The 23725-nt window shown below is 35.7% G+C and overlaps 1 protein-coding gene across 1 annotated transcript in view; it reads right to left on the bottom strand.

The window, feature by feature from the left end:
- Positions 1–23725, bottom strand: part of HMCN1 (hemicentin 1) — a 471707-nt gene that overhangs the window by 173725 nt on the left and 274257 nt on the right. Inside the window, exons 31-36 of the mRNA XM_027611279.2 lie at positions 20090–20368; positions 19308–19589; positions 18254–18362; positions 17107–17276; positions 15762–15916; positions 7104–7227 (exon numbers count right to left, since the gene is read on the bottom strand). Of these exons, the coding sequence (XP_027467080.1) occupies positions 7104–7227; positions 15762–15916; positions 17107–17276; positions 18254–18362; positions 19308–19589; positions 20090–20368 (1119 nt within the window). The remainder of the gene's footprint in view (positions 1–7103; positions 7228–15761; positions 15917–17106; positions 17277–18253; positions 18363–19307; positions 19590–20089; positions 20369–23725) is intronic.

Here is a 23725-nt window from a genome sequence, read left to right as displayed (position 1 = left end):
AATTAAATTATTAATCCAAAGTATAACATTATTAGATGCTAATTGTGATCCTCAAGGCAACCACAAAAAATAAACTAAAAAAATATAGTAAAAGAAACAAGAGAAATAAAATGGTATACAAGAAAATAGCTATTTAATATAAAAAGGCAGTAATGGAGAAACATAAAAACCAAAATGACATAATACATATCAAAAATTTTTTTTAAATTAAAAAAACATAGCACGGTAGACCATAAAATCTATCATGTCAGTAATTACATTAAATGTAAATGGATTAAACACTACTCAAAGGCACAGACTAGCAAATAGATTTAAAAAATAAAAAATAAAAACATGACCCAATTATATGTTGTCTACAAGAGACACACTCCAGAGTCAAAGACAAAAATAGGTTGAAAGTGAAAGGTTATAAGAAGATATACCATAAAAATAGTAACCAAACAAAAACCAGAGAGGCTACACCAATACCAAATAAAATAGACTTTAAAACAAAAATTACTAGCAACAAAGTAGGGCAATTTTAAATGATACTCTCAACACATAAAAGATATAACAACTATAATCATACATTTACATAATATCGGAGTCTCAAGATGCATGGAATAAAAACTGACAGAATCAAAAGGAGAAAAGGATAATTCAACAATAATAGCTGAAGACATCAATATTCCAGTTTCAATAAAGGGCAGAACAACTAAACAGAAAATCATCAAGAAAACAGAAGACTTGAACAACAGTATAAACCACACGTACACATAAAACACTCCATCTAAGAACAGTAGAATACACATTCTTCTCAAATGTACATGTAACATTCTCAAGGACAGACAATAAGGCATAAAACAAGTCTCAATATATTTAAAAGGATACACAATGTGTTCTCTAACCACAGTGGAATAAAATTATGAATCAATGACAAGAGAAGATTTGGGAAATTCACAAATATGTGGAAATTAAGTAACACACTCTTAAGTAACTATGTGGTCAGAGAAATCACATGAGATATTAGATAATACTCTGAGATAAATTAAAATAAAAAGACAACATACCAAAACTTATGGAATACACATAAAGCAATGATTAGAGTAAAATGTGTAACTATAAACAACTATATTAAAGATAAATCTCGAATCAGTAATCTAACATTCCACCTTAAGAAGCCAGAAAAGAGTAAAGTAAATCCAAGACAAGCAGAAGGAAGGAAATAATAAACATTAGAGCATAAATAAATTAAACAGACAATAGAAAAATGAAAGAGAAAATCAATAAGACCAAAACCTGATATTTTGAAAAGATCAACAAAATGGACAAAATTTTAGATAAGCAGACCAAGACAAAACAAAAGAGAGAAGACCAAATTACTACAATTAGAAATGAAAGAGCAGTCATTACTATCAACCTTACAGAATTAAAAAGGGCTATGAGGGAATATTATAAACAAGTGTGTGCCAATAAATTAGATAATCTAGATGAAATAGACAATTTCTAGAAAGTCATAAATTACTAAAACTGACTCAAGAAAAAATGGAAAGTCTGAATAGTTGTATGCAAATTTTAAAATTACATTAGTAATAAAAAACATCCCACAAAGAAAATCCGAGGCTCAAATGGCTTTACTGGGAATGCTATAAAACATTAAAGAAAAATTAATGTGAATCCTTCACAAACCTCTTTCAAAATAGAGCAGCACTCTAAGAGGCTAGTTTTACCATGATAATAAAACCAGATAGAGACAGCCAATAAAAGGACACTATAGTCCAATATCCCTTATGAGGACAGATACAAAAATAATCAAGAAAATTCTAATAAGGTGAATCCAGCAACATATAAAACAAATTAAGCACCATGACCAAGAGGGTCTAATCCTAGGAAAGCAGGGTTGGTTTAACATATGAGAATCAATCAGTGTAATCAAGAGAGTGTGATACTCAAAAATTAACTTGAAATGGATTAAAGCCTTAAATGTAAGACCTGAAACCACAAAACTCCTAGAAGAAAACATAGGGGGAAAGGTATTTAACATTAGTTTTAGCAATGATTTCTGGGCTATGTCACCAAAGGCACAAACAACAAAAGCAAAATAAACAAGTGGGACTATAGCAAACTAAAAACCTTCTTTATAGCAAAGAAAAAAATAGACAAAATGAAAATGGCAATGTACTAAATGGAAGAAAAATTTGCAAACCATATATCGGAAATACTTAAGAAACTTACAAACTCAATAGTAAAAAAACAAATAAATAATGGGCAAAGGATGTGAATAGGCATTTTTATAAAAAAGACTAAGAAGTGACCAACAGATTCATGAAAAGGTGCTTAACATCACTTATCATCAGAGAAATGCAAATCAAACCCACAATAAGATATCATCTCACATGTGTTAGAATGATTATTATAAAAAAACACAAGAGACAATGAGTGTTGGTGAGGATGTGGAGAAAAAGGATCCCTTGTACACTGTTGGTGGGAATGTAAATTGGTATAGCCATATGGAAAACAGTATGGAGGCTTTTCAAAAAATTACAAATAGAACTACCATACGATCCAGCAATCCCACTTCTGGGCATATAATTGAAGGAAATGAAAGAGTATCTCAAAGAGACATATCTACTCCCATGTTCACTAGAGCATTATTCACAATAGCCAAGATATGGAAACAATCTAAGTGTCCAACAACAGATGAGTGGATAAAGAAGTTGTGATATATATATATATATTCCCTTCTAGCATTTAAAAGAATCATCTTGCAATTTTGAATTTAGATGAGCACTGTTTTAGACAGAAACATTAGTAAGGTAACAATATCTTATGTTAACCATAAATGTCTACATACTCCAAGGAGACTGGATTCCATTCAACTTGTTGGTTTTTTTCTTTATTCTCCTTCTTCCAAAAGCTGCATGAGCATTACCATGCCAAAACCACAGTACCTGCTTCTGAACATAACATGGGCTAGACTTTACCTATGAATTTAATTATTCACAGGCGTAAGTTGACTTTTTCAAATCCTGGTTAAATTCAATTAAATATATAACTGATCTAAAAGTGAGTTAATCCCACCCAACCACCAAAACTATGATATAATGAGTAATAAATTTATTTATACTAAAACAATATTAGAGTCCTGAACTGAAGTTATCCATTAAAAAAAAAAAATTTCCCCACAACATTCCCAAGTCTCCTTTAGGTCACAAGTGAGCTATTAAGCAAAACACAGAAATGATAGAGGAACCTTTTTTAAGTGGGTGTTAGCAGATGTTAGCCAAGCAAATACTTCAGAATAATAAAATTAAATTAAGGGGTGCTCTACTAATGTTTTCACCAGACAACTAATACAGACCCAAGACGGTTCCTAGCCAACAGTAAAGGCACCAGAACTTCAGATATATTTGTTAAAATGTTGGTGCTGTGAGAAGGGCCAAAAGCCAAATATGCATTTGGCCAAAACAGTTGTCAAGCTACCATTTACAGATGATAACTAGAACCTAGGCATCAGGCTAAGCTTATAGTTGTAAGCACACGTAGTCTTTCAATCAATCCTCACAAAAACCTTCTGATTATATTATCATTATTTTCCCATTTTACAGATGAAAAAACAGATTTAAAAACTATTGTCCTCATGCTATAACTTGGCAGTATAGGGACACAAATTCAAAGCCCATGCTTTTAACCACAACATGCCACTTCTGGGCGCTTCACCTTGGTTAATCTTTCCTAGGATATAATTAAGAGCAGATGTAATGAATGCTTGAGCCATTAGACCCCAAGTAATCATCTGTTTGTGGAAACATCTGTCTTACTTGGCAAATATCCGAGGTTTAGATAAAATTTCATAGTTTGGTCTAGAGAATCAGAACTTTCAGAATTATGAAACTTTGATGATCAAAAAGGACCACCTACTGAGAGTCCCTGCCTTCTATAATGGACAGAACTCCCCCTAAGAAACCTAGGGGATCACAAGAATGTTCCTCTCCTCATGATCATGACTTAGTCTTCTATGTCTTCCAGGAGAAACAATCCACCCTTACTTAGCCTTTTGAAAACACTTTTTTTCCACACTTGAGAAGAATGGAAGCATCTACAATCTTTTTTATAAGAAAGGAAAATATCAAACAATTGGAAAGCTGAATTTCTTAGGATTGAATACATTGGATGCCAATTATAGTAAATGCTCATTTGCCGAATGTGTTACCCCATCAATAAAGACTGGGATTAAACCCTCAGAAAGCAACTATAAGAGTGGCTAAATAAATTAATAAAAAAACTAAATTAAATGATAGTTGCTTCTCTATAGATTTTTCAATGTCCCTCTTAATATATAGCACCAGGATTGGATATAATACTTCAGAGGAATTCAGAGAGTGAGACTATAACAGGGCTAATTCCTTTCTTGTTGTTTATACTGTAAGTTTCTATTACTGACTTCTAAGGCTAATTAGCTTTATTATGAAATTGAATGACTGTATCTATATAATTGCAGAAAGCCATTGATATCTCCAGTATTTCAATGTGTGGTGTCTTTACGTCACTCTTCTCCAACCCTATTCTTACATAGTGTTTCACAGCAGGTGAACCTGTCATTTTAACTTCTGATGTCTTTTTGAAATCTATGGTCAACTAATCCCTTAGAAATTCCTACACTTTTTGTTAACATCTCCAATTCTCACTGAAGTTATTAATACAAATATTGAAGGAGACAGAATCAAGTTGGGAGCCATTTACATCCAATGTGACATCGCTTGTCAAGAGTACTTTCTGTCTAGATTCCTGTACAGTAGCCAATCACTTCCTTTCAGGTTGATCATAATTAGATTAGAAGTTCACTTCATCATTTATCCTCCTTTCAGTCTGATGAACTGTTATCTGGACAAGACAAGGTCATATTAGTAAAACATTTTCAGGTACTATAATGTATTTTACCTCTACTGTATTTGTGATTTGTATCAAGAAGATTGTTTTATATTCCCCAGCCAATTTGGTAGCATTTAATAAATCCTCACAATGACTAACCTTCTGTTTCTTTCTTTTTACATTAACTCAGATGTCTTCCAGCTTGTTGCCCCACTCTCTGATGATTTTCTGTGTAGGTGTGTACCCTAATTCAATCCCTGCTAACATATATTTTGTTACCATGTTCAGATTGTAGGTTTATAGACTTATGTTTTCTTAGGTCTTGACTCTGTTTTTTTGTTTGTTTGTTTCTGTTGTTGCTTTGTTGCTTTGTATTTGATGGGATCCTTAATTTCTTTCATGAACTCTGGTTTTCAATCATTCTTGACTACATTAGTAAGTCTCTAAGCCAGGTTTTAGAGTCTGGGCCAATGTTCCTCTGAGTAATGACATACAGACCATTTGCATCAGAGAAACTGTTTCAGGAGATCTGGAACTGGCCCAGGAAGCTGTATTTTTAACATGTTTAATACATATGATTTTTATGAACACTGAAGTCTGGGAGCCCCAGACACTGAAGTTTGGTTCTTCCCAGCTCTAGAGACATACACTCTGTTCTTCAAGATACAATCTTCATTTAATATTTTAATCCAGTCTAGAGAACAAAAACACCCTTCTTTTTGATAAGACCTGAGAGAGTAAAAGTGGGAGATATTTTACATCTAATACCTCAAAACCTCAAAAGCACTCTGCAAGTCAGATACTCAAAGAAATTAAATAGTTTGGTCAAGGTTACATAGATGGTGGTTAGCATAGAATTTAAACCACAATTGATCTGACTCTGGTGCCTGAGATGATTGCAGCATATCATACTATCCCACTTAACTGTTTCCTTTTAGACAACAATGGAGACTAGATAAGGACTGAAATTATTGTAAAGGAAAAGATAAATAGCCTGTACAATGAGGAGAAAAGGAGCCTCAGTGTAGGGAAAGGGGGAAAGGAGAGCAAGCACCACCCACAGCACACTCTTAAATGGATGTGGAGATCTCAGTATGTGCTGGAGACAGCTGCCAAAGAGCACTAGGTAAATTCAAGGCAATCAAGTCACTTTCAAGATCATTATAATCAGATATTGGTCTTTAAGTTAATTACTAAATGAAAAAGTAAAAGTCCTCTTAAGGAACATGGTCTGTGTGTATGACATCCATAAATTAGGTGTACATATTTGGGGAAAGGGGGAAAATAAATTATTTTATTGAAAACATTTAGGGAACTGATAATATGAATCTTTTAACTAGTTGATTTAAATAAAATAAAATATGTAAAGAAGCAGATGAGAAGAATTCAATGTCCAATTCAAATTTTTTCATTCACTTACTATTTACTTTTTCATTTGTTCATACTTATTGATTGCCTTTTGATAATGTAACTGGAATCAAGCTAGATGCTGGAGCATCCTTCCAGGTTAAATTGCTCAGTAAATGTAGAGTGAATATATGAATTAATGAATGAAGAATAAATGAAGTAAATGAATAAAGGGTTTAACAAGCAATCACAAGGATTAGAGAAAATGAAGAAGGTATCACATGGAAATCTTGGAGAGCTCTCCGCAAATATATTTGGCTGAATCAGGAAAGGCCAAGCCTACCATTCTTGACCCTTTCTGATGAGACTCCAGAGATCTGAAGTCTCACATTCAAGGTCAAATCTTCTTTTAAGTTTTTTGTGAAGCTGTAATATTCATGAGCTATTCCATGGCCACCCAGACTCTTTATTAAAGCACATGAGAGAAGATCCTGAGTCAAGGATAGCTTCTACTTACAAAATCCCTCTTATAGCCAGCAAAGAACATCACAGAAAATGTTAAGGAACAATCCTGCAACTCTGTCTTGACAACAAAAGTTATCTGTACAAAGTTATTAGTTAACAGAATTCAAATAATTAAAAACATAGGGTAGTATGTTTATTTATTTATGAGCTCTAGCACATCCTATTTGACAACCTAAATATCTTAACGGATATCTTGACAAACCAATACCTTAATATGAGCAATTATAATTACAAATAACGTAAAAAAAAAACTAGTTTTTTTTCATATAGACAAAAATAAACACTTGTTTCTTTTACACTGTAATTGAATAAAAATGAGTCATCATGTTCAAAAAAGGCCACAGAAATGTTCTTTTGTTAAGACAGGGGAATGACATTACCATGCACATGTAGCTGAAGGTGCTGCTGGGTTTCTCCAGCTGCATTGGTCGCCACACATGTGTATTTGCCGGCATCTTCCATCAGGGCTTTGGCAATTTGTAAAACTCGACCAGAAGACTGTATCTAATTGGGAGCAGAAAGCATGGCAGCACTTTGTACTTTACACTGGGACTTGAAAGCATTTGCTGAGATAGACAAACTCATTTAAATTTATGCTATTTAATTTAGTTTTATGCCAATATCTTAATTATCTCTTCATAGATTAGAACCAGATCTCACTTCATCACACACAAAAAAACTGATTTGATTGAAAAACTTTCCTTATTCATTGGAAAACACAAAATAAAATAACCTAAGGCCTGCTGGTACAGTCATAAAACCTCACTGAACAAAAGACTTTAGCACTGAACGATGAGGTATATGATGAAAATTTAAGCTACTTAAAAAAAATACAGTCACATTTATTTAATACTTCATAAATACTTTTAAGACAACAATCTTTTTTGATTAAATGGTCATGGGGGCCAGAAAAACAATAAAAATTATAAAATATGAGTAATGGAAATGCAGATAAATTTCTTCCTGTTTTTCCTCATTTCTCTGTTAAACCTATTGCAACTAGCCTCCACCATTTTGGAACTAGTGATTCAGTGGTTATTCTTTGAAACTTATCATTCAGAGGTTATCAGTAACTTCTCTTTTTTTCCTTTTTTAATTTTTTTTATTATGTTAGTCACCATATAATACATCATTAGTTTTTGATGTAGTGATCCACGATTCATTGTTTTCGTATAACACCCAGTGCTCCATGCAGTGTTAAGGAGGTTATCAGTAACTTCTAATCACAATATCCAGCAGCTTACATAGTAAACTCATATTCTCTTTTACCATCTACAGTATTTCGCATTACTGACCACCTACTCCTGAATCACTCTACTCTCTGGGTGTTGAAGATACAAAAATGTCCTCAGTTCTCAATCTCTGACTTTCTTAGATTACAGAATCTGCTTCTTCCTCCTGTCTCATAAACATAAAGCTCAGCTTTCTGATAGTTTTCACCCAAATTCATGGCTTTAGCAAAGAATTCTGTGCAGACTCTGAAATTTATAGTACTGGCCTCAATTTCTCTCCTGAGCTCCACGCTTGCTGTTCCAGCTAATCTGCTGGATGGGTTAGCACATGAAATTTAACACATCCAAAACAAAGCTTATAAAACAAAGCTTATAACTGTTTCCTTGTATCTCCAGACCTACTTTTCATTGCATGTTTCCAATCTTGTTTAATGGCACTACTATTCTCCAAGTCATCCTGATTTCAGAACCCACTCTGACTCTCCTACTAGTTATACAACTATGTTTTTCCGATCTCTACTTTCCATTCTCACAACCACTGTGGGATTATAATACTTTCTTATTTATATTCCAGTGTCTCCAACCTCCCAAACTGTTAATCTATCTTATATACCATTGCCAGAATAATTTGTCTAAAGTACAAATTTGATCCTTTTACCAGTTCCCCTTCAAAGCTCACTCAGCTCCCCACTTTGCCCAGAATGAAATCTGAACTCAGTATAGCCCTCCAGGCTTACATTATTCTGATCCCAAATGATCTGCTCTCCATACACTCCCAAGTAAACTCCCACTTGACTTATTCTTCAGCCAGAGTGTACTAAACTCATTAAGCAGCACATTCATACATTAAATTCACTTCTAGACATTCACATGGCCTTTAAATGCCATAATTTTTTAAGACTCTGAACGAGGTCAGTTCTCTCTTCTATTTTTTCATACTCTTTACTCTCCCTTAGATTAACTCATTCATTCTATGCTTTCAAATATCATCTATGTGTCAGTATCTCCAGCCAGAACTCTCCTTTGAGCTTCAGGAGCATATATTCCATGGTCTACCTGATCTCCACTTTATTTCAAAGTCAACTTAACCTCCCCAAATATAAAACTTACATCCAGTTTTTTGCCCCTAAATGGGTTGTCCTCCAAAGTCTCCTGTCTTACTGGATGGCATCATAAGATACGCATCTGTGTAGGTTAAATTCCCCAAGTTTTCCTTGATATTTCCTGCTCCCTCAACTTTCATATGCAATTTATCACTGAGTCCTAATGATTGAAACAATAATTCTCAAATATATCCATATATCCTCATCTTCATGGCCAGAATATGAGTTCAAATTTCAATCTTCTCTCTCTCCTAGATGAATAAGTCCTAATTGATTTCCACATGTCTACTCTTTGTCTTTTTCAATTTATTTTTGGAGGTAAAATTGGCATATATTATATTAGTTTCAAGTGTGCAACATAATAATTCAATTTCTGTACACACTGCAAAGTGGATCATCACAAGTCTAGTCTTCATACAAAGTTACAGATTTTTTTCTTGTGATGAGAACTTTTAAGATTTACTCTCCTGTTAACTTTCAAGTATGTAATACAACATTATTGAGTATAGTCACTATGCTGTACTTACATCCCCATGACTTATTTACTTAATATCTGGGAGTTTGTACCTCTTGACCACCTTCACCTATTTTGCCCACCTCTCAACCCCCTTCACCTCTGGCAACCACCAAACTGTTCTATGTGTATCTATGAGTTTTGTTTCTTTTATTTTATAGATTCTATATATAAGTGAAATCACATGGTATTTATCTTTCTCTGTCTGACTTATATCAATTAGCATAATGCCCTGAAGGTCCATCCATTTTGTCACAAATGCAAGACTTCATTCTTCTTTTTTATAATTGAATAGTATTCCATTGTGTGTGTGTGTGTGTGTGTGCGTGTGTGTGTGTATCACATCTTCTTTATCCATTCATCTACTGATGAACACTTTGGTTGTTTCCATGTCCTGACTATTATAAATAATGCTGTAGTGAGCATGTGGGTGCATATATCTTTTCAAGTTAGGGTTTTCGTATTCTTTGGATAAATACCCAGAAATGGAATTGCTGAATCATATGGTGGCTCTGATTTTTATTTTTTGAGGCATCTCCATATTGTTTTCCATAGTGGTTGCAATAGTGTACATTCCCACCAACAATGCACAAGGGTTCCCTTTTCTCCACATCCTCAACAACGTTTATTTCTTGTCTTTTTGGTAATAGCCTTGAAACAGGTGTGATGTGATAGCTCATGGTTTTGATATGCATATCCCTGATAATTATTGATGTTAAACATTTTTCCATGTGCCTGTTGGACATCTATATGACTTTGGAAAATGTCTAGTTATATATTGTGCCCATTTTTTAATCACATTGCTTGTTTTTTTGCTATTTAGTTGAGCTCTTTATATACTTTGGGCATTAACCCGTTATTGGATATATGACTTACAATTTTTCCCTCATTTAATTTATATTCCAGTATCTCCAACCATGCAGAAGCTTTTTGGATTGATGTAGTCCCACTTGTTTATTTTTGCCTTTGTTGCCTTTGATTTGGGAGTCAGATCTAAAAATTCAATGCCAAGACTATGTCAGGAAACTTACTACCTATGTTTTCTTCTAGGAGTTTTGTGTTTTCAGGTTCTACATTCAAGTCTTTAATCCATTTGGAGCTGATTTTTGTGTATGGTTTAAGATAGCATTCTGGTTTCATTCTTTTGCATGTGACTGTCAAATATTTCCAACATCATTTATTGAAGAGAACATCGTTTCCTCATTGTATATTCTTGACTTCTTTGTCATAAATTAACCAACCATATATGTGTAGGTTTATTTCTTGGCTCTCTATTCTGTTCTGTTGATCCATGTGTTGGTTTTTGTGCCAATACCAAACTGTTTTTGATTACTACAGCTTTGTAGTATAGTTTAAAAACAGCAGGATGCCTCCAGATTTGTTTTTCTTTCTCAAGATCATTTTGGCTAGTTGGGGTCTTTTGTGGTTCCATACAAATTTTAGGATTGTTTGTTCTATTTCTGTGGAAAATGCCATTGGAATTTTGATAGGAATTGCACTGAATCTATAGATTGCTTTGGGTAGTAGGAACATTATAACAAGATTAATTCTTCCAATCCATGGGCATGGGATACCTTTCCATTTATTTGTGTCTTCAGTTTCTTTCATCACTGTCTTGTATTTTCTAGTGCACAGGACATTCACTTCCTTTCACCTCCTTGGTTAAATTTCTTTTTATTCTTTATTATGCAATTTTAAATGGGGCTGTTTTCTTAGTTTCTCTTTCTGATAGTTTGTTAGTGTATAGAAATGAAACCAATTTTTGTATATCGATTTTGTACCCTGCAACTTTGCTGACTTCATTTATTAGTTCTAACACTTTTTTGGTGAAGTCTTAGGATTTTTTAATATATATTTTTCAATTTGGATGCCTTTTATTTCTTTTTCTTACCTAGTTGCTCTTGATAGGACTTCCAATACTATGTTCAATAAAAGTGGTGAGAGTGGGAACACTTGTCTTGCACTTGATCTCAGAGAAAAAACTTTCAGCTTTTCACCACTGAGTATGATGTTAGCTGTGGGCTTGTCATATATGGCCTTAATTATGTTGAGGTATGTTTCCTCTATATCCATTTTGTTGAGGGTTTTTACCATAAATGGATGTTGACTTTTGTCAAATGCTTTTTCCATTGAGATGATCATATAATTTTTATCCTTCATTTCATTAATGTGGTGTATTACGTTAGTTGATTTGTGAATGTTGAAACATGCTTACATCCCTGGAGTAAATTCCACTTAATCATGGTGGATGATCATTTTAATGTTAATAGCAACTTAAGTTTGGATGCATTCTAAAACTCTACATTTTTACTCCCCCACAATGTTTTATGTTTTTGATGTCACATTTTACATTCTTTTATTTTGTGTTTCCCTTAACTGTTTATTGTGGTTATAGTTAATTTTACTACTTTTGATTTTTATCTTCATACTAGCTTTATAAGTAATTAACCCACTACCTTTACTATATATTTACCTTTACTAGTGACATTTTTACTTTCATATATTTTCTTGTTACTAGTTAGTGCCTTTTTTTCCAGCTTAAAGAAGTCCCTTTAACATTTCTTGTAGGGCCAGTTTAGTGATGAATTCTTCCACCTTTTGTTTGTCTAAAAATCTCTTTATTCTCCTTCAATTCTGAATAATAACCTTGCTGGGTAGTGTATTCTTGGTTGGAAGTTTTATTTTCCTTTCAGCACTTCAAATATACCATGCCACTTCTGGCTTTCAAGATTTCTGCTGAAAAATCACCTGACAATCTTATGGGGGCAGGCTTCCCTTGCACCTAACAAATGGCTTTTCTCTTGCTGCTTTTAAGATTTTCTTCTTATCTTTAACTTTTTACATTTTAATTATAATGTCTCTTCCTGTGGATCTCTTTGGGTTCATCTTATTTAGAATTCTCTGTGCTTCCTGGACCTGGATGTCTGTTTCCTTCCCCAGTTTAAGGAGGTTTTCACCCATTATTTCTTGAAATGTGTTTTCTGCCCCTTTCTCTCTCTCTTCCCCTTCTGGAATCCATATAATATGAAAGCTATTCCACTTCAGGTTGCCCCAAAGGTCCCTTAAGCTATCTTCATTTCTTAAAAATTCTTTTTTCTTTTTGCTCTTCTGTTTGGGTGAATTCCACTGCTGTCTTCCAGGTTACTGATCTTTCTGCTTCATCTAATCAGCTGTTGAACCCCCTAGTGTATTTTTCAGTTTAATTATTGTATTCTTCAGCTCTGTGACTTCTGTTTGGTATCTTCTTATATTTTCTATCTTTTGTTGCAGTTCTCACTATGTTCATCCATTCTTTTCCTGAGTTTAGTGAGCATCTTTATGACCATTACTTTGAACTCTTTATCAGGTAGATTACTTATTTCTATTTCATGAAGGCCATTTTCTGAGGTTTTGTTCTGTTCTTCCATTTGAAACATTTTGTTTGTTTCTAAGTATTAGGCAAAATAGCTATCTTCCCAGTCTTACAGGAGTGGCCTTGTATAGATTAACCTCATTGTTCAACCCTGCCCTGGTTCTTGGTTGTCTCTCAGACCTTGTGACTGCCTCAGTAGCCTGATTTATTCTTGATAGGTCCCAGTTATTAAGGGTATTCCAAGACCTATCAGTGTTCCAAAGAGAGGGATCTCAGTCAGCACCTGGTTTCAGGCTGACTAGAAGCCAAATCCTTAGGCAGCAGTTTTAAAGTACACAACTATATACAGTCCCATAGGACTGCAGTTGTAAACCCTGCTGGCCTTCAGACCAGGGGATCTGGAAGTGTCCCCTGGGTGAGAGTTGCAAAAATCAGGGCTTCAGGTGTGTGTATATACTCCTTGCTGGGAGGCACCAGGAGCTATAGCAAGGCCAAGGGAGAACACAAAGGTGGTGTCTCCCTGCCTATGTTCCCTGAGAGTGCCTTCATAGCCTCTACATGTGTGGCAAACCTGAAGCCTGTCCCTCACGTTGAAGCTCCAGGACCAGTGGGTGGGCCTTTTTCACCAGCAGACCAGGAGTGTATTCCAGTTTACTGTGTGCAATGGCTTGGGTGTGGTAGCCTGCCAAGAATGGCTTTTCTGATTATTGTTATAGTCCCATAGGGCCCTGGAACACAAGCCCCTCTGACCACTGGGTCCAGGCATTCAAGGGGTGTCCTTTGTGTGGACTGTGCTTGCCCTTCAGCCTTAATGGGGCAGTGGGAGAGTACTTGGGGTGGGGCAAGCCTGCAGCTTTAGCAAGGCAGGTGAAGAGTGCTGGGGGACAGAGCACCCCCCTCCCCACGTCCACTTCAGCAAGGCAGTGGGAGATTGCTGTGTCTGCACACATCTGCTTTTACTAGCAAGGTGGAGGGAGAGTGCAAAACTGGTGCCTGACAGCAGCTCTGTCCCTGGAGAAAGTCCCTACAGGTCCCTGTCCCTCCGGCAGATGCTTTAAAATTAGCAAATGAATCTCCTTCACATATAGTTTAGTCTAGGCACTTTTCAAATTTTTGCACTAGGCCCCAGGGCAAGTAAGTCTGCATGTGAGTCATTTAAAAGAAGTATCTCAAATCCCTACAGTCCTTTGGGTCTCTTGGATGTAAGCTTCATTGGTTTTCAAAGCCAGACATTTTATGGCTTGTCTCTTCAGTACAGGTCCCAAGGGTTGGAATGCCCAATATAGGGCACAAATCCCATACTCCTCAGGGAGAAGCTGCAGACTTGTGAGATCCCTCCCTATTGTGAGTTGGTATGCTATGGTTTTGGCAAGATTGTGTCTCTGCCTCTCCTACCCATCTTGATGTTGCCCTTTTATCCTTTGTTGTAGAACTGTTCTGTATGTGGCAGTAGATTTGGTGTGTCTGTGGGGGGAGGTGAGTTCAGGATCTTCCTATACTACTGTTTTGGACCACCTCTGCCCACATATTTATTTTAAACTCCTTCAATTCATTATCTTATAGGGGCCAGTAACTATTTAAAATGAAAATCTGATTATGTCACTACTCTCTTAAAACTCTTCAAAGATCTCCCATCGAGTTAAAGTAAAAATGAAATCATTAATATTACTTAAATGCCTTCTACTCCCTGGTCTCCTCCAATAACACCTCATCTTGCTCTGTGTTCTTCAGTCTACTGGCTTGCTATCAGGTCCTCAGGAGGTGTCATGTGCCTTTACTTTAAGTTGTTTGCCCACACACATCTTCTCTGAAATACTCTACTCTGTTCTCTTCCATTAATTCACTCATTTAACTCCTATGTATTCTTCATATCTCTGCTCAAAGGCTTTCTCTATGAATTACCTAATGCCTAAAACCTTTCCACATTATCTGTTCTTATACTTCTCCATATTGTCTCTTAAAGTTACTCATTACAGTTTACAATTAAACTTTTATATGATTATGTGATAAATGCCTATCTCCCTGCAGTATGTTTTAAGGCTTCATAATGAACCTCTCAGTAGCATAAATGTATAAGATTAGTTCCATTGGATTTGGAATAGGAATAATAAATGAGCAGATACCCATCATTTGTACTGGGAAAAGAACTCAATACATCCTTCATTACTGAAAACTTAATACAAGCAAAGTTCAAGCCCATAGTAGTCAACTAACTTGATCCTAGTAACAAAATCTATTGATTCAGATTTTTAAATGAATCATTTAGATTATCTAAGTTCGAAATCAATCAATCAATCAATCTATCTATCCAGAAATACCTAATGAGGTACATTTATATGCCAGGGATTATACTCAGATTGAAGGATATAGAAGTGAATTTATTCAGACTGAGTCTCTGCCATCTTGAAGCTTATAAACTAGTTAAAATAGTTTTTTCAAGACTTATTGTACTTAGGTTTATGTAGATATGATTTTACCTTAATCTTAGTCTATGGTATATTGGGGCTACTGTGAGTCAGTAATGATGAACACCATTCATTCATCCATGAGACACCAGTTTTTCAATAGTTAAAACAGGTATAAATCGAAATAATAAAAATACCAACCAATACGTTAAAATTATCATTGTTAAGGTTATTAGTCTTTAATTAATTCTATTCTTCAAATCAAATATTAAGATAAATTCCAAAAACTCTAAGGAAAACACATATTATTTTGATAAATTTTCTGTAAAATCTGTCCAACAGGAAAATCTACAATTAGGAAAGAAGAACATGATAGCTCTGGGAAGATCAATGTAGATTTCACATTTGGGGCTCAGCAATATTTATACTTACTTTAAGGTTTCCTTGGGCAGTATTTACAGGTTGGCCATCTTTTAACCATGTAATAGATGGATTTGGAATGCCATTGGCAATGCACTGCAAGGTGATAGGCTTGTGCTTCACTATGGCTCTCTCAGAAAGGCCTGAGGATTTGATTGTTGGAGGAACTAGATTTAAGAAAGGAAGGAAGGAAGGAAAGCAGGAAGGGATGGAAGGACAGAGTGAGGGAGGGAGGGAACACAAACCATAATCAGTGGGGTCAAGTACTTAAAAATCTGGATGTAAGAATCTGAAACTTTAAAATTTAGAAAAGGGAAAATTCCTATTTTAAGAAATAATGAAATAATTTTATCCCATGCGTTTAATTTATGGTTTTCAGCAATTTTAGATGACTTATTTCTTAAGTATGGATCTCTAGTTCTCCAAAGAATAAGATGTATTTATAGCAACTACAATCCACATGTTTGGCTTACACCTGTTGGTATGTTTTCCCAATCTATTATGATCCTCCCTTTCTCTAGAACAATCTCGTTAAATCAGGGTGGGTTTCCTCTACCTGTATTTATACTGCATGACTCTGACCCCAGCAAGACTGACTGAATACAGAATGGGAACTTGATTTAAGCTGGGCCTGCCAGATTCCCTCCCTCAGGAGTTGGAATTGAGACTGAGAAACAGGGTTAGCTATATTTCATCACAGGATTGAAAAAGCAGGGGGAAAAAGTCTGCATGGACAGATGGAAAAATGTTGATGTTCACAGAAACCTCCACTAGAGCTTCTAAATGGTTCCCCAGATTCTCATTGCAGTCCCTCACTTCCCAAGGTTGGCAGGCAAGTGAGACAAATAATACCCTGGCCAAGGGTTGTCTCTGTCATTACACTAATGGTTCTGATTCTTCTGCGCTAGTTCTGTGAATACCTCTATCTACCCTGGATTCTGCATAATATCCTTAGCCTCCATTTCTGGAAATGACTTTATTCACACTCCCTCCTGTTCTGGCTAAACCCTGAAGAGCTGACACAACCTCTTTACTTGGAATTTGCTGCCTGCCTATTCTGTCTTATTTGATCTCATTCCTCAGGCCCTGGCATTCTATGTAGAATACACTTCCTAACATCTGAAGTGTTTATATTAATTTACATAGGCCTCTTGGTTAAGTCTCTGTGTTAGTAAAGTGCCTTAAGATTAATCTGCCATTTTTTAACTCAAATTCACATCCTTTATATTACTTTCCACAACTCAAGATTTATCCAGATTACTGAGCTACCATCTGAATTAAATAATGACACAATGCATAAATTAATTTTAAATATAATGATAAATTATATTAAATAAGCTGAAGAAGTTCAGCTTACCATGAACAGTAACTTCAAATTCCTTCTCGTGGTCACCAGCAATATTTGTTGCCACACAGCGATAAAGGCCTGTATCTGACACTTGAGCTTGAGCAATAATCAATTTGCGTCCATTTAGTAAAATCTTGAATCCATCCCTTTCATCAATTAGCTGGCCATCCTTTAGCCACCTATAGGAACAAGGCAAAAAGAAGCCTGGAGATGTATTTGAAGTAACTTAGTTCCTAAAATATATGTGTGTGTGTATATATATCTTAGAGGAACTAGATTTATCTATATATTGAATGTTTCTACACATACATACATATGTAAATTCTCAATTGCGTATTTGCCTAATTCCCTATTTGCCCAATCTGTAAAATGAACTATAATGGGTAAAAGAAAAAAAGCAAACCTGGCCCAACACAGAAGTTGGCATAGTGTTGGAACCCCAGTAGCTATACGGTTTCTTCATTCTCTTTATGTTGAGGAAACAAAGACGCAAGTGCCCCTAAATAGTATTCACTTCAAATGTTTAAATAACAAAGTGAATAACAAATGTTTAAATAACAAAGCAAAGTGAATACATTCCTAAAATATCTGTAAAATAAAACCCTGATATTGCATTATATTTTTTCATTTCTTATGAGTTATCATTTTCCATTTTACTTTGTAATCATATGTGAACATATCTTATTTTCTTAATTGACTAACTGTTCCTTTGCATATCCTGCACCTTGGAAATGAAGGTTAAGTATTCACGAAATGCTTTGTGAATGAAGGAATGAGAAAAAAGAATTGGTAAACATATTTGCACGGTAACTATTTCCCTAATATGTCCAGTACATTTCTTTTTATTTAGTTATTCATTAAACAGTTCAGTGCCTCAAGAAGATGTGACAGATACTGCTTACTAGTCTGTCTCTCTGAACTGAAAATGTCATTTCTAGGAGCATAAATGGAATTCCTCTAATTGAACAGATTTAAGGGCCGTGTGATTATTAAGCAAAAGTTGCCTTGTATATAGAGTATGTCTTTTAAAAGAGGAACACAAAGAATATAATTTTACATGGCCACCTTTTAATGACACAGAAATTTTTTCAAGATAGCCTTAAAACACTCAAATAAAGAAGTGGGAGGTATTTAGAAGACATACCAAAACCCTTACATGATAGTTGGCGTGGGAGAGCCTGTCACTTGACAATCTAGCTCCAGTAAGTTATTAACCATCACAATGAAGTAAGATGTTTCATCTCCTCCTTCTATAGCTGGTGGCACTAGAAAACAACAGAGATGTAACATACAAAGAAATGTACACGAGAAAAAATACACCACCATTTTAAGCACTACTAAGTTGCAATTCAGAAGGCTGACAAGTATCATAGAAATTTGATACTTGAAGGGGATTTGAAATGTAAAATATATTTTATCATACACACTTGATAGGATCAATAAATGTATTTTTGACATGCTGTGGATTTTTCTCAATTAATCGAGCCCTCTGGTGCTGCTGATGCCATATGAATATAAAGCTGGTTCATATTTTATGTCGCTTATTTTCATAATAATAAGAGAAGGAAACCTCAAAAATTGGACCTCTGCTCAAAAAGCCTTCAATTTATAGAGAAACAGAGACCAAAAACATTGCAAGATGACTTTCCAAGGCCCAGAGACTGTTTCCTGCACTAGACATAGCATAGTGCTCATGACAGAGGACCATGATATCACTCACTGCAATCAGATATTGTCATAGATGTAAAATGCATCAATGCACTTACAAATACAGTGTACCTATCAAAATCAGTGGAAGATTTATGTGGGTTCTTAGATCTTGGGACTCTGGTAATAAAGCCACCACTTAGTCATGTGCGGTCCAGAGCTGAACAGATAACTGAACCTTCTCTAAAATTGTTTTATTGGGGCGCCTGGGTGGCTCAGTCGTTAAGCGTCTGCCTTCGGCTCAGGTCATGATCCCAGGGTCCTGGGATCGAATCCCACATCAGGCTTCCTGCTCGGCAGGAAGCCTGCTTCTCCCTCTCCCACTCCCCCTGCTTGTGTTCCTGCTCTCGCTATCTCTCTCTCTGTCAAATAAATAAATAAAATCTTAAAATAAAATAAAATAAAATAAAATTGTTTTATTGTTCTATGACCAAAAAAGCATTTCATAAAATGGTCAGGTTTTGCTATGAATCTGGAATCCAGATGGTGGCATCCTTATTTACCTAAGACATCAACTTCGTATTTGATTTCCTTTTCTCCAGCCACACTGGTAGCCACACATACATACTGTCCCCGATCAACTTCTAGGGCACTCATGATTTCTAGTTTCTTCCCACCAGCTTCTGTACGGATGTTGTCACTGGCTTTCACAGGTACACCATCTTTTAACCAGGTGAGAACTGGAGGAGGGTTGCCAGTAGCTTTACACTCTAGTGTCAGCGAATGAGCAATAACCACTTGCTTATTCAGAGGGACGGCCAAGTCACCTTCAATCATTGGAGGAACTAGGCAGAAAAAAGTAGTATTTCAGGCATCTTTGAAATTCTATTGAAATAAGGATTTTGTTTTCACATAGTTTGACCATAGAAACTACCTACATGTCTGTCTCTTTCTAAGCTATTAAGGAAAGAATTTCTTGGGTTAGCTGATCCACAGCTATCCTAAATATTGTGGGATACTTTGTACTGTGTCTCGTTTATAAAGGGTAAATAGTAGACAATGATCTTAGTCCTAACAACTACTTTACCTTCTCCATAAAAACCGAATAGTCTAGATGCCCCATGTGAAACGGGCAAATGGTTGGGCAAATGAATGGACCACTTTTCCTAACTGTAGCTTTTAAAAATGTTTTTTTAAATCACGGGACAATTCTGCCAGTTCCTATCCATGCATTTTGAAAATGATCAAACCCACCAGGAATTTATTAGTGAATGAATTAGATGTCGGCATATTAAAAAAGAATAGACAGAAAGGTATGTGATTAAAGCACGTATTTTTTCCTTACCATAGACGTCCACATGAAATGACTTTTCAGCAGTTCCAGCAACATTGGTTGCATGACACGTATATGTTGCTGAATCAGAAACCTGTGCTCGAGGGATATGAAGAAATTGTCCTTTATTAATATAAAGTGCTTGTGAGCTGGATATGACTGGTTGGCCATCCTTATACCAAGTAATAGCAGGCATCGGCAGTCCCCTTGTTTCACATTCCAGTTTAATTATGCTCTTGATCAATGCTGATACTTCTGTGGTGACATTCCCTCCTTTAATAGTAGGTGGAACTATAAAGGATTTCAGAACAGAAACAAGTTTTCTAAGCTTTAGCATCTGCATCAAATTCTTAAATGTTGTAGATGTTTAAATAATGCATTTAAAGTATTTAGGAGGGGCGCCTGGGTGGGTCAGTCACTAAGCGTCTGCCTTTGGCTCAGGTCATGATCCCAGGGTCCTGGGATCAAGCCCCACATCAGGCTCCCTGCTCAGCGGGAAGCCTGCTTCTCCCTCTCCCACTTCCCCCTGCTTGTGTTCCCTCTCTCGCTGTCTCTCTCTGTCAAATAAATAAATAAAACCTTTAAAAACAATAAAGGATTTAGGAATTAAAGACAATTAGGAAGTCTATGATTTATCTACTGATTATAAATTGCCTGTCTTTTCAATCTTTATCACCCTCTTCTTGGGTTTCAGATTTCAGTAAAAGCAAAAAGTCACAGTTTCAGTTTCAGGGGTTCATTTAAGTCCAATAGATCATATTACAGTAACTAAGAAAGTTATGTTTAACAAACAAAGCAAAACAAAATAAAAGCCCACTTAAAGTAGATAGAATACATTTGACAGCAGGCCAAGGGAACAAAAATGTCAGATGTGGTACAACTGCATGCCCTCTCCCCGCAAAATACTAAAGGTCTAAGTGCCTTCAGAACCAGCTACTGGGGGGCGCCTGGGTGGCTCAGTCATTAAGCATTTGCCTTCAGCTCCGGTCATGATCCCAGGGTACTGGGATCGAGGCCCACATTGGGCTCCCTGCTCGCCTGGAAGCCTCCTTCTCCCTCTTCCACTCCCCCTGCTTGTATTGTATTCCCTCTCGCTGTCTCTCTCTCTGTCAAAAAAAAAAAAAAGAAAGAAAAAAGAAAAGAAAAGAAAAAAAGAACCAGCTACTGGAAATAGCCGTGGAAGCTTTAACTTCTGCTTCTTACTGGTTTTTGTTTCGTTGTTTTTGGGTTTTGGGGGGGGGGGTTGTTTGTTGGTTTATTTGTTTTAGCTGCCAAGAGTTTATTCAGAATACTTAACTTTACTCATCTAATTGGCTACATGTGTATCTTCCATAATTCAGCAACCACATTCCTGGCCACTCACACCACATGAGAACTCTGGTGTTGGAAAAACAACTCAAGTGGCTCAATCCCTGCTACATCCTTTGACTGTGGTCATTCCAGGATTGTGCTATAACTGCAACAAGTTAAAAGAAATCAAATGGCATGTGCCTGAACTGGGAGTGCCTTAATATTATTTCATTAAACTTTTATTTTAGAATAGGATATGTTATAGAATGTTTTTCTTATGGCTGGACTAGGATTATTTGTTTTAGGAGGAAGATCCCAGAGGTAAAATAACTTTCTCACCAGATCATATCAAAGGTACAAATTATCAGCATGACTTATCATGATCATGTTAACCTCAATAATCTGGTTACAGTAGCTTTTCCTAGGTTTCTCCACTGTAAAGTTGCTCTCCTTTTCCCCTTTTTTGGGAAAGGAATCACTCTTTCCAGCCCATACATACGGGGTGGGGAGTTATGTTCGACTTTTTTTTTTTTTAAGATTTTAATTTTTATTTATTTGACAGAGAGAGACACAGCAGAAGAGGGAACACAAGCAGGGAGAGTGGGAGAGGGAGAAGCAGGCTTCCTGCCGAGCAGGGAGCCCGTGGGGGGCTTGATCCCAGGACACTGGGATCATGACATGAGCCGAAGGCAGACGCTTAACAACTGAGCCACCCAGGTGCCCCTATGTTCGACTTCTTGAGAGAAGAATACCTACATAATCTATTTGGAATTATTCTCTATAATTTTGTTTCTCCTCCCCAGTTTGTTCACTTATTTAACAACTTATTTTTATCAGTATGAATTCATGGAAACTTCTTTTATACTTTGGGTTATAATCTAATACTATAGTATTTAATTTGTTGTTCAAATTTTTCCAGTTTTGACCACTGGAAGCTATTTCATTTGGTTCCTATGTTTCTTTGACATATCCATGTCATTTTACTATCTTGATACTTTCTTATTTTCTGGCTCTACTACATGCTGCAGGCTCATCTTATATACTCCCTGCCCCAGCCTTAGAATTAACCATTTCTCTAGGAAAGTTCTGTCTTCTTTTAGTGGAAAAGGATTTTAGAAAACAAGAGCTGGGTGCTGAATAGAGTACCTTAATATTTTCTAATAATCATTCTTAGAACCAGCTCACAGCGACAAACATTCACCTACACATTTTTTTGTCACACATAATTTAAGGAAAGATCTACTACACTGTGAGGTAAACGTGGTGGTAGAGTAATTTTCTTATCAAGTGGTTTAATATATAGCTCAGGGAAACCAACTATGGTTCACAGGCCAGGCATGGAGATGCTGAGTTAAGAATAGTTTTTACATTTTTAAATGGGTGGAAAAAAATCAAAATAATACTAACAATATTTTGTGACGTGTAAAAATTATATGAAATTCAAACGTGGGTGTCCGTAAAATTTTATTGGGATATAGTCACACCCATTTGTTTACATATTGTCTATGGTTACTTTCTCTCTCTAATAACTGAATTAGGTAGTTACAAAAATAGCAAATATGTATTCTCATTGCTTCTCACTGCTGCTCAGCTCACCATAAATTTAAGTGACACAATTATAACTCAATAGCATTTCAAGTTGCCATGCATATCACCATACCATGATATTTTATTTTATTTTTATTATCAGTAAGTACCTCTCACATCAAAAGAAGAAAAGAAAAGAAGACTTTAAAATTCACATTTTTAAAGCATAACGCAGTGTGGATTATTTTGTTATAAATCAAATGGCAAAGCATTGTTTTTTTTTTTAAATCATTCTATAGCTGTTCTGAAAGATTACAATATACACTAATACTACTAGACTAAGCACTTGTCACATTACTTCCAATTCAAAACAACAGTTGGAAAAATTAGAAAATGTAAAATGGACTGACTCATAACAGAACTTCTTCACAAAAATAAAAAGTCAAAATGAGGCTACAATCAAAATAAGTTTCTCAGTGGTCATATGTTCGCCAAGCAAGAAAAGCCATTTACCAACAGTAATTTAATTAAAATCAGGGATGATTAGTCTGTAGTCACAGAAATGTGTCCAGAGAAATTTTAAATCTTTGTTTAAGATTATGAGCCTTTCCATGAGAACAATTGCTTGAAGAGTAGGGAACACTGGGAGCAACATTAATAGTTAATTTTTTTTATTTTTTTATTTTTTAAAGATTTTATTTATTTATTTGACAGAGACAGAGATAGCAAGAGCAGGAACACAAGCAGGGGGACAGGGAGAGGGAGAGCAGGCTTCCTGCCAAGGAGGGAGCCCGATGTGGGACTCAATCCCAGAACCCTGGGACCATGACC

This window comes from Zalophus californianus, chromosome 10 (assembly GCF_009762305.2).
Source record: "Zalophus californianus isolate mZalCal1 chromosome 10, mZalCal1.pri.v2, whole genome shotgun sequence".
NCBI lineage: Eukaryota > Metazoa > Chordata > Mammalia > Carnivora > Otariidae > Zalophus > Zalophus californianus.
Note: the sequence above shows the minus strand (reverse complement) of the source record. Positions and strands in the feature narration are given on the sequence as shown.